This window comes from Mustela putorius, unplaced genomic scaffold, assembly GCF_011764305.1.
Source record: "Mustela putorius furo isolate JIRA1106 unplaced genomic scaffold, ASM1176430v1.1 tig00000487_pilon_pilon_pilon, whole genome shotgun sequence".
NCBI lineage: Eukaryota > Metazoa > Chordata > Mammalia > Carnivora > Mustelidae > Mustela > Mustela putorius.
In genome coordinates this window covers 1585558-1599475 of record NW_025421399.1, presented here as the reverse complement: position 1 = coordinate 1599475, position 13918 = coordinate 1585558, and the positions used below count along the sequence as shown (strand labels likewise).

At 45.6% G+C, this 13918-nt stretch overlaps 1 protein-coding gene across 2 annotated transcripts; it reads right to left on the bottom strand.

Moving 5' to 3' along the window:
* Positions 1 to 55: 55 nt before the first annotated feature.
* Positions 56 to 6901, bottom strand: PSME3 (proteasome activator subunit 3). 2 transcript variants are annotated; one of them, XM_004772640.3, is made up of 11 exons: positions 6657 to 6901; positions 5925 to 5957; positions 5741 to 5803; positions 5431 to 5535; positions 4272 to 4320; positions 3609 to 3721; positions 3304 to 3372; positions 3081 to 3148; positions 2927 to 2981; positions 2717 to 2803; positions 56 to 1832 (listed from the first exon to the last, which is right to left on the bottom strand). In XM_004772640.3, the coding sequence occupies exons 1-11, from the start codon at positions 6696 to 6698 to the stop codon at positions 1752 to 1754; spliced, it is 765 nt and encodes a 254-aa protein (XP_004772697.1). In that variant the 5' UTR covers positions 6699 to 6901; the 3' UTR covers positions 56 to 1751. The 2 variants fall into 2 exon arrangements, with proteins under 2 accessions (XP_004772697.1, XP_004772695.2); XM_004772638.3 differs by lacking the exon at positions 6657 to 6901 and adding an exon at positions 6060 to 6202.
* Positions 6902 to 13918: the final 7017 nt, after the last annotated feature.

Here is a 13918-nt window from a genome sequence, read left to right as displayed (position 1 = left end):
GCACGCACCTGAGTGTGGGCATGTCCCTAGCCACCAAGAGCATCGCAACAGGGTCTGCAGCTTTAGAAAGAGGTCAAAGTACCTGCATTTTTAATAATTTCTTGACATGGTAAAAGAATTTTACATTACGATCCAAGGGTGATAGAGTGAGAAGGGGCAGCAGAATAATCCAACAAACAAAAAGGGAAACTGAGAAACACATGGTGGGGGGGGGGTTAGCTGGAAGGGATCTGGAGGGTAGGTAGGGGCACTGCCCAACTAAAATGCAATTGGTTTGTTACTGAGTACTATTCATGGGAAGACAGCATCCTGACTCCTTCTCTATAGCATACCGGGAGTAAAAATGATGCAGCTGGGTGGAAATGTGGTTGGGGTTGAAGGCAAGAGGAAGACAGGGGAAGAAGTAAAGTCAGAAACAGACACAGAGAGAGTCACTGGCAGGCTGACCGCAGATACAGACCCTCCAGTAGCGGCAGAATGAAAGTGGGGCTTTGTGGAGGGTTAGGAGAAAAGCTGTAACAAGTGAGAGCTCGGGAAGATTTGAGGAACAGGAGGCAACTCTTCTGTGGTTTTGACTTGCCCAGCGGATTTTCACATACACACAATGCATACACGCAGGTGTGTGCACGTACACACACATATACGCAGGTGCTGCTTTCCTTGGAAGCACAATACTATAAATAAGAGAACTATCTGTCCCACAGGAAAGCCCCACAGAAGCAGCAGTATCTGGCCTTCACAGCTGCAGACAACTCACCCCGATTTACAACTGGCCTAGAAGAGGCACCCAGGAGTCAGAGGACCAGCCTTTGCAGTAACGCCCCAAAAGACCCGAGTCGCAGAGGAAGGGGCCTTCCCCCAAATCCTCTGATTCTCATCTCTCCTCCAATTCATCAGCCTCTGGGCACCGAGAGGCTATATATATATAATAGCAGAACGATGGGCCCCGGTAGGTGAGGACTAAGACTACTATCAGCTTCTGAATGATGTGTGTGTGACAGAATTCATGGGATGGGGGTGACAGGACACAGGAAAACAACAGACGATGGGATGGAGAAATCAGATAATGGAGTAGGAAGGCATGTGCGTGCATGTCTGTACGTATGTGTCTATCACACACATATATGTATGTGAAAATCCTAGTTATAAAAACATCTCAAGGAGCTAGGGACTTGGCAGAAGGCCTAAGGTGTTTCTTGTCATGATCAGGTTCAAGGTGGGATGTATGCAGATGGGAGACCCTAAGTTATCATCAGGGAAACTGGGGGGAGAATCCAATGTCCCACACAGTGGCAAGAGACACTAACCTGACATCAGAGAGGAGCTGGACAGCACCCCCCAACACCTAGCACTTTCCTTCCAGTTCCCTCAGCTTCTAATCAACTAGTCAACAGAAGGGGGAAAAAAAAAAAACAACACAAAGCTCAAGACACAGGAGGGCGAGGGCAGGGAGAGAAAACACAAGTATTCTTGTGCCAACGTCCTGCTCACACAAAGCTGGACTTCTCCAGAAATTAGGACATGTCGGGTGTGGGGCATTAGGGAAGGAAATAGAAGAGTTCCTGAGGCCTGAAAAAAGAGGTAAACACGTCACAGAACTACATGAGAGTTTCATTAGACTCTAACTAAAAACAGAGAGAGGTGGGATTACTATTTCCAGCCAGTTTCCCCATCACGATAGTCATGTAACAAACCAAGGCAATGTCGGTCTTGAGCCAGACTCACAGAGTCCCCTGGCCCTGGCCCTGGCCTCAGTACAGTGTCTCTGCATTGCTGCTCCGGGGCCGTTTGATCTTCTCGATATTTTTCAGGATCATGTCATGTAGAGTGACCTGGGAGAAGAGGCCAGGGAATCAAATTTGTTCCACCCCAACCTCCCAAAGAAACCAGATACCCCCCACAAAGCCCCAAGCAATCATATGCGGAATCCTAATCTCACTCACTGGAACCCCAGCTCAGGGATCCCAACACCAGGGGTCCCTGGGAGCTTCCCAGGCCCCAGGCGTCTAATAACAACTAACATTTCTTGAGCACCTATCATAACCAACAATTGGTACTGGGTCTTTCAACGTGTTACTCTATTTATTTATTTATTTATTTATTTTTAAAGATTTATTTATTTAAGAGAGAGTGCACGCATGCACATGAGTGAGGGGAGGGGCAGAGGGAGAGAACCTCAAGCAGACTCCGGGCTGACTGTGGAGCCCGATGCAGGGCTCAGTCCCACTATGCACGATCAAGCCTTGAGCTGAAATCACGAGTTGGATGCTTAACGAACTGCACTACCCAGGCACCCCTATTTCACTCATTTTTTAAAAACCATCTTTGTAAAAAACAAAACAAAACAAAAAACCCCATCTTCATGCCATAGATATGATGTTCCATCTTACAGATGAAAAAACTGAAGTTTAAGGTTCAACAACTTGCTCAAGGCCAGATTACAGGAAGAATTGGCTCTGAACCCGAGCCTGTCTGACTCCACTGCCCACACCTTCACAACTACACTGCACAGCACTCCCTGCCATCCAGACAGAAAGGGAGATCCCCAGCCACACACTTTCAATGAGCTTCTAATTCTCAACACTCAGCTGATGAGAATTTACCCTCTTCATTTTATCCCACTCCATCCTCCATCTCAAACCCCAGGGAGCGGCAAGAGAATGAGAGCCAGGACAAACAGCCAGGGTGACTGAGGGCAGGGACCAAGGCTACTTACATACTGATTCCTTAGCTCTGATATGATGAGCCGAAGGCTGATATATTCTTTCTCATCAATCTCTGTCACGGTGCGACGATAGTCCTCCTGAAAGGAGGGAGGAAAAGCCTAGTCTCGAGGCCAGCCTGTCCGTAGGCAGCTCTTGCCAGGCAATGGCCACTCCTCCCTTTCCCTTCCACGTCCACCCTCAGACCCCAAACCCTTACTTACCACATGGGGATATTTAGCTATTTTAGAAACCAATTTGGCTCTTGTAATATAATATCTAAAAGGAGAGAGTAGAAAAGGAAGTTGCATGAGACCCTGGACAGTGCTTGCCATGTCACCAGCCCCCAATTCCTGGGCCAAGCCCAAGAAGTCCTACCTAGATATCTGGTCCAGATAAGATGCAGCTTCACTCTCAACAGTTCTTAGTTCTGCAACTGTCTCCTCCTAAAAAAACAAAACAAAACAAAAAACTCAGGTGTTGAGGTCAAGTCATTTCCATGTCATCCAAAGAGCAGACCAGGGGAAAACAAACAAAGCAGGTTGAAAAGGAGAGTAAGCCTTCTGAACCTTCCTCTCCAGTTTGTATGCAAGCACGTTACCTGAATGGATACCCCGAAGTTGTTCCCATCTTCTATCCTGGGAATCAAGAGCTGTACCCACATTTTGACCTGAAGGGTGAGAGGACCAATATGTACATATGAGGATCCTTGTTTTTTCTGCCAAAGCCATGAAGTATACAGCCCATGCTGCTAACTAGGACCAGATGCTGGGAGCAAGGGAGCCACGATACTTCATGTGCTAACTCCTCTATCATATCCATACTTCCTGCCCCACATCCAACACTTTTCATAGTTCAAGCCAGGCTTTTTGGGATCAGCCCATAGGTCACTAGCCCCTGCCTCACCGTGTTGCATTTCTCAATCAGCAGCCGGATCTCAGGTTTCACTTTCTCAATAATGTCCACTAGTTGCTGGTTGCTTTTTAGCATCCCATTGGGCATCACGAACACCTTGGTTCCTGGCAGGGACATGAAGAAGGTCAAACGACTGGGGTGGAGGGCAGGACATTAACACCCCCACCCCCCACCTTTCTCTCTCCTTCCCCAGAGCCATGAGATGCTAGGACCTCTGCCTTTTATCTGCCACAATCCTACCTACAAACCATGACCCCACCAACAGAATCAAAAAAAGAAAATGTATGGATTAACAAATGAGTGTCTAAAGTATGCCAAAAGTCTGAATAACAGGAAATGAAAATACGCTCTAAAGATTTAATGTACCAATGATTACTGAAGAGAAAATAATGTGGAGCTTGGACTTCTGTGAAAAACCTGAAATGTGCAGCCACCTCCAACCTCTCTCCCTTGGCAGTCTGCACTAAGCAAAGCCCTCCCTGTTTACTGGGACATTAGGTTTTGGGTGCTAAATTATGACCACGTTTGGAGAACGTGGGAATGGGAACTCTGGAAAATCAAGTCTGATCTTATTTCCTGATCAGAGACTGCCAGATCAATCCCCCTGCTCAGGGCTGCAAACCAGGGAGTAGGTGTGGTAGGGCTGGCTCTTACCTTGGAAGGCCTCTTCACACTCATCCAACCTTCGCTTCTTGTAAGTGGGCTATGGATAGAGACAGGAATTAGCCTGCTCTTCACACCCATATCCCTATCACAAGTTCCCCTTCGGGTAACTTTGCCCCACAGGTTGTTTTAATTTATACACAATTTTCTAAGCACATACAGGGCTTTAAGGATAGATTCTTGCCACAAAGCAACTTACACTCTAGTTGGGAAGATCAACCTTTCAACTGACATATTAAGCACTTGGGGGGAGGGGATACTATAAACAACAGGAAAAATGAACCAGTCAATGCAGGGTGAGGATCATTAAGGGAATATGTACACATCTTCTGGTTCCACAAAGAAGCACAATATTCAATCAACAAACATGTGCTTAGCACCTATTATGTACCAGATATAGAACTAGGTGCTGGGGATACAAAGTTGATTACGACAGCTTCTGCTTTCCAGAATTGCAAGCTCTATCAATGAGACAGTAACTCAAACAACAATACAGTGTTATCACTGTTATTATAAAACGTGGTCATGTAACTTGACAAGCACTAGGTGCTAAAGATACCTAACAAAGACAGGGACTACAGTCCAATACACAATAAAAACTGCTCATCCTGTAACAATACTCAAGACACTGACACAGGGGCACATGAAGGGCTCAGCTGTTAAGCATCTGCCTTCGGCTCAGGTCATGATCCTAGGGTTCTGGGATCGAGCCCCGCATTGGGCTCTCTGCTTGGCAGGAAGCCTGCTTTTCCCTCTTCCACTCCCCCCACTTGTACTCCCTCTCTCACTGTATCTCCCTCTGTCAAATAAATAAATAAAATCTTTAAAGGAAAAAGAAAAATAAGACACTGACATAGGTGAGAAAAATCTTGCTTAGAGCCACAGGGACAGACCAGACAACTGGAGGGAACCTGCAGCTATCAGTCTTATGTGGCACTCACTCTAGGACAGAGTAGCATCAGGTTATACACTTCATGCTATAAATGAAAATCAGGGTCTAAAAGTGGTATACTGGAATCAGCATGTCTGTAAGAGCCCTCATTCCTAGATCCTAATGCCACTGTTTCCTCTGTACATGTTCAAATTGACTAGGAAGTAGAGAACAGAGAACTACTGCTTTAGAATACAAAGAAAAACGCAGGACACTCACACCGTCCAGTCCATCGTGGCTATTGGTGAGAAGAATGGGGTCAGGGACTGGGAGATTCATGTCTGAGTGGATCTGAGTTAGGTCATGGATGTTTAGGATTGGTTCCTGAAAGAGAGACACCCACCCCCAAAACAATATTAGTCTTTTCAAAATGAACAAAGAAGTATTTCATTTGAAGGGCAAGAAATAGAGTGTTTTACTGTACAAAACAAAATAGAAGCAACACATGATTTCTCCCATTTGACAGAAAGACCAGAGCCAAAAAAAAGGGGGGGGAGGGTTTTGAAGAAAAGAAAAGGGTCTCTCTCACCTTCAAAAAACTATCGAGTTCTAACAACTTCTTTGGAAAAAAATTTGCCACCAAGTCTTCTGCCTGAAGATGAAGGAAAATACACTTCAATTAATAACTGCGGGAAGGTCTCTCTCTATAGATCTCTTCTCTGGGAAATTCCGAACTATCAACCAACACTTATTTTTCTATTTATTGCACTCACCTCACTTGTGATCCGCTCCCTGAAAGAATCAACCTAAAATTAACAAAGAGAGCAATTCAGTAACAGCAAGTCAGTAGGTGGCAACAGGGGTACCAGCAGGATGGGAAAACCCAAATCCAGCTGTCTTCCCCTCACCTTATAATTGTAATGAGAAGCTGAGAGGCCCCCAGACTGCAAATACTTTATCTTTTTGAGGATCCATTTCTCCATCTCAGGAGAGGGAAGCGGGGCTTGAGAGTAGCAGCCACCTGTCTTCCCTCTCACCCTCCCTCCCTGAGTCTGAAGCTGTCTGAATTTGAGAGCAAACAAAAGGCAGGTAGACAGGGGAGATATGAGCTCACAAACGTGCCAAGCCCCCATCCAGACCTAGCCTTGGATACCAAGCAGGTCTGACACCAAGGGTAGGGGCAGAGAGAGTAGCAGTAGCATCCGGAGGCGGGGAACGTTGCTGAGCTGGGGGACTTCCAGCTGTCACTGGCCTAAGGTGCTGCGTCCACCACGTGTCTGCGGAGGTCTCACCGGGGCTCTCCACCACCAGACGTGGTTCAGAAGGCCACCCTATATTATCCTCTCCCCCGATGCCATCTCCGGGAGTGGGGGGCTGGGCTGAGCTGAGCGGAAGCTCAGAGCTGGTGTCCCCAGGGAGACAAAGACGCCACGGGGAGTGGGAAGCCGGTCAGACTGCTTGGGGATCGAAGCGAGGGGTCAGGAGGCCCGGACCGGTGCCGCTACCTTGAGCTTCACTTCCTGATCCACCTTCAGCAACGAGGCCATGGCCGGGCCGGGCCGTGTCCGCTCCACAGGAGACCGGAGGCGCTGTGGGCTCCGGGGAGGGGATCAGAGGGACGGGAAGAATCTCGGCTGTTCTAGGGACGCGGCCGCCCTCGCTGGCTCACTCACTGCTCGCTCGCTCGCTCCCTCCCTCCGTGCCGTCCGCCCGCCCGCCTGCTGCCTGCTGCCTGCTCGCTCTCTCGCTCGCCCTCCCGGCTTTCGCCGCTCACGCCGGAAGTTACGTCACAGCCAATCGCCGGGACTCCGGAGAAGCGCACGTGCCCTGCGCAGCCGCGCTAGGGTCCAGCACTGGACGCTTGGGGCAGGACTCGTATCCCCTGGCTTCCTGTGCCGGGTAAGGGTGAAGTGGGAAGGAGGGTGGCAGAAGGTGGTTTGCTGAAAACTGAGCATTAGAGAGACTCGAGTATTGTTTGACCTTCCATTAGGTCGGCGCTCGCCCTTGCCGGGGGGAACCTTCTGAACCGCTGCCGCCTCGGGGACGGGAGGACCACGCCGTCGCGCCCCAGTGACGTCGGCCCAAGGAAGCCGGCGGTCCCGGCGCGGGACTCGGGGCTTCTAGTCTGTGATTTTTGCTGCCTCCTCCCGTCGGCCGAAGCCCTAGTGTTAGGCTGGAGCCAAACAGAAGTCAAATCCTGTGGTACCAGGCTTCCCCACCTTTCTCCGCCACTTACTCTCATACACTTCGAGACCTCAGGGATTAGCTGCCTGATGGGCAAATTGACACCCAGAGTGGGGCACTGCTTGTCCAAGGCTGCATAGTATTTCCAGTAAACCTGGACCAGAACCCCGATCTCCTGACTTACAGGACAATGCCATATTCTATTTTCCTAATAAGAGGCAGAGACCATAGCTCTTCATTCATCCATCCATTCATTCGGTCTCTTAACACTGGTTATTTCGCGCAATAAAATAGGGGCAGGACCCTGTACTAGGCCCTGGAACAGCATTGTCCCAGAGACTAGAAATACGCGAGGCACTTATGTGAGTAAAAATTATCTAGTAGTCACGTTAAAAGGCAAAACAGGTGAAAGTAATTTTAATCATAAATTTAACCCGGTTTATCCAAACATTAAATTTTCGATGTGTAATCAATATAAAAATATGGATGAGATCTTACACATTCTTTTCTCAAGCCAAGTCTTTGAAATCAAGTATGGATTTTACACTTATTGTCGCTCTCGATTCAGAGGTTCCACATGTGGCTAGTGACTCCTGTACTGAAAAGCACATCTCGGGCACATGGGTGGCTCAGCCGGTTAAGCCTCTACCTTCAGCTGGGGTCATGATCCCAGGGTACTGGGGTTGAGTCCTGCATCAGACTCCTTGCTTAGCGGGGAGTCTGCTTCTCTCTCTGCCTCCGCCTCTTCCCCCTGCTTTGAGAGAGTCCTCGCTCTCTCAAAATAAACAAATAAAATCTTAAAAAAAAATAGAAAAGCACATCTCAGGGAAGTCAAAAGTTAAACAAGACTCAAGTTCTCTGACCACCTGGGTCTTAATACTGGTGAAAGACAGCAGAAAATAACCTGACAACATTACTGCAAAATTTGAGGAATGTTAGGAAATGACTGAGGTAGAGAACACCAGGGGTCTATTTTTTTTTTTTTAAGATTTTATTTATTTATTTGACAGAGAGAGATCACAAGTAGGCAGAGAGGCAGTCAGGGGCCGGGGGGAAGCAGGCTCCCCCCTGAGCAGAAAGCCCAATGCGCGGCTGGATTCCAGGACCCTGAGACCCAAGGCAGAGGCTCAACCCACTGAGCCACCCAGGCGTCCCTTTGAATTAAGTAAGAAGGCAGGTTGTCTAATCTACATTTTGGAGTCATTCTTTCTGCTCAGCATTTATCCCGGGAAGGCCTCTAAGCTAAGCACAAGGGAAATGGCAGGAATACACAATTAAATAAAGTGCCATTGGGGCACCTGGGTGGCTCAGTGGGTTAAGGCCTCTGCCTTCCCACTTGATCCCAGTGTCCTGGGTCTCTCTGCCCAGCAGGGAGCCTGCTTCCCTCCCTCCCTCTCTCTCTCTCTCTCTCTCTCTCTGCCCGCCTCTCTGCCTACTTGTGCTCTCTGCCTGTCAAATAAATAAAATCTTTAAATAAAGTGCCATTGACTATGGCCTTTGGAATCAGAGACTTGGGTTAATCCTACCTCAGCTCCTTTCTGTGATATTTTTGGGAAATGACTGAAATGCTGGGTCTCAATTCCCTCATCTGTAAAAAGGAATTTTGATTATAAATAAATAATATGCAATTCTGTGGACTGTTTGTGAATATTAGAAATCATAAATATGTAAAAAAAAAAAAACCTAACAAACACTGTGTGGACACAAGGCAGGGATCAGATAAATAGCAGCTATTGTCAACTAAGTTACCTGTTAGTGCTTAACATGAAGAGGTTACTCCTTACACTATATAATTATTATCGCTGCTTCCAAATTCCAGGTCTGTTTCCATTTCTTCAAGACTATATGCAACAGAGCCCATATTACCCGTCTTCCTTATTAATGTCTATTAGTTTTCTCTATTTTACCTCTGCTTTCTGTTAACACTTGTACCTAGTGTACAGATCAGTGTAAACTCTGATCTGGAAGTTAACTTTAGGAATGCTTTTCCAAATTAACTTCATCCTATCTTAAGTATGTGATTACCCTGCATTTCTTTCAGAATTAACAACTTTAAGTTGAAAACTTCATATGTTTGTATTTGTTGAAATATGGCTTTGTTTTCAAATAATTGTGTTTTATCTTTAGGTAGGTTGTAAGACGACAGATACACATTCGTTCTTTATTTTCCTTCCTCCTTCCCTGTCCAAACGTTTTATGTAACACTCCACTCATTTATTTATTTATTCAGTTAACAATTGTTGAGGGCCACTACATTTACCGAACTACTCATTTCTGGTGCTTGTGAATCAAATGTGATTACTGATGACTGGTACCACTTTAAATTCATGTCCACATGGGTGCACAACACTGCAGAGAACCTATTACTTGTCCCTGACAAGTGTACTCGCGTACACTCCAAATGACTGTCGTGCTTTCTCATTTCCTTAATCCTCGACAATTCCTCCCCTACCACATCCAATTTATGATTTTGGCTGATTCTTCATTGAGAAGGCAATGAAGAATCTGCCTCTGCCTCTGCCTCTGAAACAAATGAGAACTTCCTCTCCCCACTAAGTTTGCCAGCCCATAAGTACTTTCTGCCTTTCCTCCTCTTTCATTAAAGGAAAGACCCTGTTCCGATCAAAAACCAACTCTTCGTGCATTGGGTCCCATACACTTCACTTTCTCTAGGTCTCTGCTCCTGTGATTATCCATTTTTCCCCTATATTACATTTATCTCTCTCTGTTGGATCATTTTCAAACATGATAGATTTCTCCCATCTTGAGAAAAATGGACCCAGATTCCTCTGTAGCTATCACTCCATTTCTCTGCTCTTCCCCATGCCAAGATTTCTTGAATGATATTATTGTCTCTTACTTTACTTCATCTCCCACTCATTCCAGTCCACTCCAATCAGGCTCTCCCACCCCATGTTCTCACTGAGATTGTTCTTGTTAGGTTACCAGTTGCCATGCTGATAGCACCAGGGATTACCTCTCTTCATCTTGCATTTCTGGGTGGTACACATTAACCACTCCACTTAAAAAAAATTTTTTTAGGGACTCCTGGGTGGCTCAGTTAGTTAAGCAGCTGCCTTCGGCTCAGGTCATGATCCCAGCGTCCTGGGATCGAGTCCCACATCGGGTTCCTTGCTCGGCAGGGAGCCTGCTTCTCCCTCTGCCTCTGCCTGCCATTCTGTCTGCCTGTGCTCGCTCTCTCCGCCCCCCTCTGATAAATAAATAAAATCTTAAAAAAAAATTTTTTAAGATTTTATTTATTTATTTAGAGAGTATGTGAGCAGGGGAAGGGCCAGAGGGAGAAGGAGAGATAACAATCTCAAGCAGACTCACCACTGAACTTGGAACCCGATATGGGGCTCAATCTCAGAACCCTACCATCATGACCAAAAATTATAGGCCAAAATCAAGGGTTGGACACTTAACTGACTTAGCCACCCCGGCACCCCTAACCACTCACATGGCAAGCTGTTTTTCCAACATTCCTCCAACCTCACTGGTGACCTATTCCCTTTTCTGGGTCTTCCTCCACTGCTTACTTCCTAATGGTGGCATGCTCCAGGGCTTAGTCCTACATCCTTTATTATTCTCCTCTTACACTTTCTCCCTAAGAGGTATCACCCATGTTCATAGCTATAAATACCATCTGTATGCAGATCGTTTTAAATTTGTATCTGTAGTCCTGACATCTTTACTGAGCTCCAATTGTCCTATCTGGGTAACGAATAGACATCTGAAGCATGATATGGCCAAACCAGGATTCTGGATTCTTCCATACACCTGTTATTTTCCTGCCCTTTCCCATCTCAGTAAAAGACAACTATCCACTTAGTTGTTCAAACCAACATTGAACTGTCAACCTTGATTCCTCTCTTTCCTTCCTCTTGCCACATCTAATTCATGAGCAGGTCCTGTTAGCTTTACCTGTATAATGCATCTTATATGAGTATGCTTTTCTCCATCTCCTCACTTGTTGTGGCTGTTGTTTGAAGATTTTATTTATTTTTATTTTTTTGAAAGAGAGAAAGAGAGAGAACACGAGCAGGGAAGAGAGGGGTGAGGGAAAAGTGGGAGCAGGGAGCCCGATAAGCAGGGAGCCCAATGTGGGGGTTGATCCCAGGACCCTGGGATCATGACTTGAACGGAAGACAGATGCTTAACCAACTGAGCTACCCAGGTGCCCCTCCACCTCCTCACTTCTGTCCTAGTGTCCAACTCTTGATTTCAGCTCTGGTCACGATCTCAGGCTCCATGATCAGTGGGGAATCTGCTTGTCCCTCTCCCTCTGCTCTCCTGCTTTCGTGCTCTCTCTCCCACTCTCTTCTCAAATAAATAAAATCTTCAAAAATTTTAAATTTCATTTTAATATTTATTTATCCCATGGAAACAACTTTCTAAACAATATAAGTCACCAAGAAAAAAAGCAGATTTGGAGCACCTGGGTGGCTCAGTTGGCTAAGCAACTTCCCTCTGCTCAGATCATGATCCTGGATTCCCGGGATCGAATCCTGCATCGGGCTCCCTGCTCGGCAGGGAGTCTGCTTCTCCCACTGACCTCTCTCCTCTCATGCTCTTTCTCTCTCAAATAAATAAATAAAATCTTAAGGAAAAGAAGAGAAGATTTGACTTTATAAAAATGTAAAATTTTTGCACATCTGGAAAACACCTTAATTAAATAGAAGTTGCATAAATTGATGGAAAATATTAATAAAAATATTAAGAACCTAGCAGATAAATGAGCAAAAGATGCAAACAAAATTCACAAAAGAGAAACTACAGCAAGCCAATATATACAAGTAACCAAAGACGCCAGTGAAAATAACAGGGAAGTGCCATTTTTTTTTTTTTGCCTTTATTCATCAGATATATGATATCTAATACTGGCCAGGGTATTGTGAAACAGACTCTCTAATATGCTACTGGGGGAAGAATATAATTATGTGCAACCGCTTTCTAAGCAATTGCTAATGTTAGTCAATAGACATGAAATAGCCATGCTCTTTTTTTAAAAAAAGATTTTATTTATTTATTTGACAGAGAAGTCACAAGTAGATGGAGAGGCAGGCAGAGAGAGAGAGGGGGAAGCAGGCTCCCCGCTGAGCAGAGAGCCTGATGTGGGACTTGATCCCAGGACCCTGATATCATGACCTGAGCCAAAGGCAGCGGCTTAACCCACTGAGCCACCTAGGCGCCCCTAGCCATGCTCTTTTTTTTTTTTTTAAAGATTTTATTTATTTATTTGACAGACAGAGATCACAAGTAGGCACAGAGGCAGGCAGAGAGAGAGAGAGAGAGAGAGGGAAGCAGGCTTCCCGCGGAGCAGGGAGCCCGATGCGGGGCTCGATCCCAGGACCCTGAGATCATGACCCGAGCCAAAAGCAGCAGCCCAAACCACTGAGCCACCCAGGCGCCCCTAGCCATGCTCTTTTAATTCAATAATCCCAATAGTGAGACTTTAACACAAGGAAGCCGTCAGCTTTTCATTGCAGCATTATTGTAATCAGCCACGCTGGAAACAATGGAAATTTCCAGCAAAGAAGAAATACATTAAAGCCATTCATTTGATGTAACATAATGCAGTATATGAGAATGGGAATTACAAAAATTGTGTAGCAAAATGAAAAATATAATATGTAATATTAAATTTTAAAAACAAGATACAAAAATTACATACAGATTATAAATACAAATACAACTGTTAAAGTACACATTAACCCATCTGAATGGAAACCATAAAAGTTACAGTGTGGTGAGATTAAGGGTAACATTATGACACTAACCCCCTAACTTCCTGAATTTGTTGTATTATCTTCCTATAGGGGCACCTGGGTGGCTCAGTCAGTTAAGTGACTTCTTTCTGCTCAGGTTATGATCCCAGGGTCCTGAGATCAAGCCCCAAATCAGGCTCCTTGCTCAGCAGAGGGCCTGCCTACAGAGGGCCTTCTTCGCCCTCTGCCGCTCCCCCTTCCTGTGCTCCTTCTCTGTTAAATAAATACCTTCTTTATTTTTTTTTTTAAGATTTTATTTATTTATTTGACAGAGAGAGATCACAAGTAGGCAGAGAGGCAGGCAGAGAGAGAGAGAGAGAGGAGGAAGCAGACTCCCTGCTGAGCAGAGAGCCCGATGCGGGACTCGATCCCAGGACCCTGAGATCATGACCTGAGCCGAAGGCAGCAGCTTAACCCACTGAGCCACCCAGGCACCCTAAATACCTTCTTTAAAAAAAAAAAATCATCTTCCTGTAAAGGTTTGATCTTCTAAATGAATTATAGGCTTATTTAAAAAAAAATCCAGCAGTACAAACTTGTCTTAAGTAGAAGAAAAAGTCTCTGTCCCATTGTCCACGTAACACAGGTCATATCATATGTCATGTTATTTTTTATACAAATAAAATCATACCATGTATACTGCCTATAATTTTTATTTCGATTGACACCTCTTGGCTCAATTCATGGAGAAACCTCTTAGCTAGTCTCCCTAGAGCCACCTTTGCCCTTCTTTCTGACTATTATCAAAGTGACCAAATTTACCAAATAAAAAGCAATTTTAGGGTTGTCTGAGTGGCTCAGTGGGTTAAAGCCTC

What these genes read in the sequence shown, in the direction of transcription:
- PSME3 (XM_004772638.3), bottom strand. Translation starts at nt 6,134, where the DNA reads ATGGAGAAATGGATCCTCAAAAAGATAAAGTATTTGCAGTCTGGGGGC. An exon ending in GCCACGATGGACTGGACGGT is followed by an intron (nt 4,321 to 5,430) that starts GTGAGTGTCCTG and finishes CTCTATCCATAG; the next exon opens with CCCACTTACAAGAAGCGAAG. An exon ending in ACTTCGGGGTATCCATTCAG is followed by an intron (nt 3,149 to 3,303) that starts GTAACGTGCTTG and finishes TTGTTTTTTTAG; the next exon opens with GAGGAGACAGTTGCAGAACT.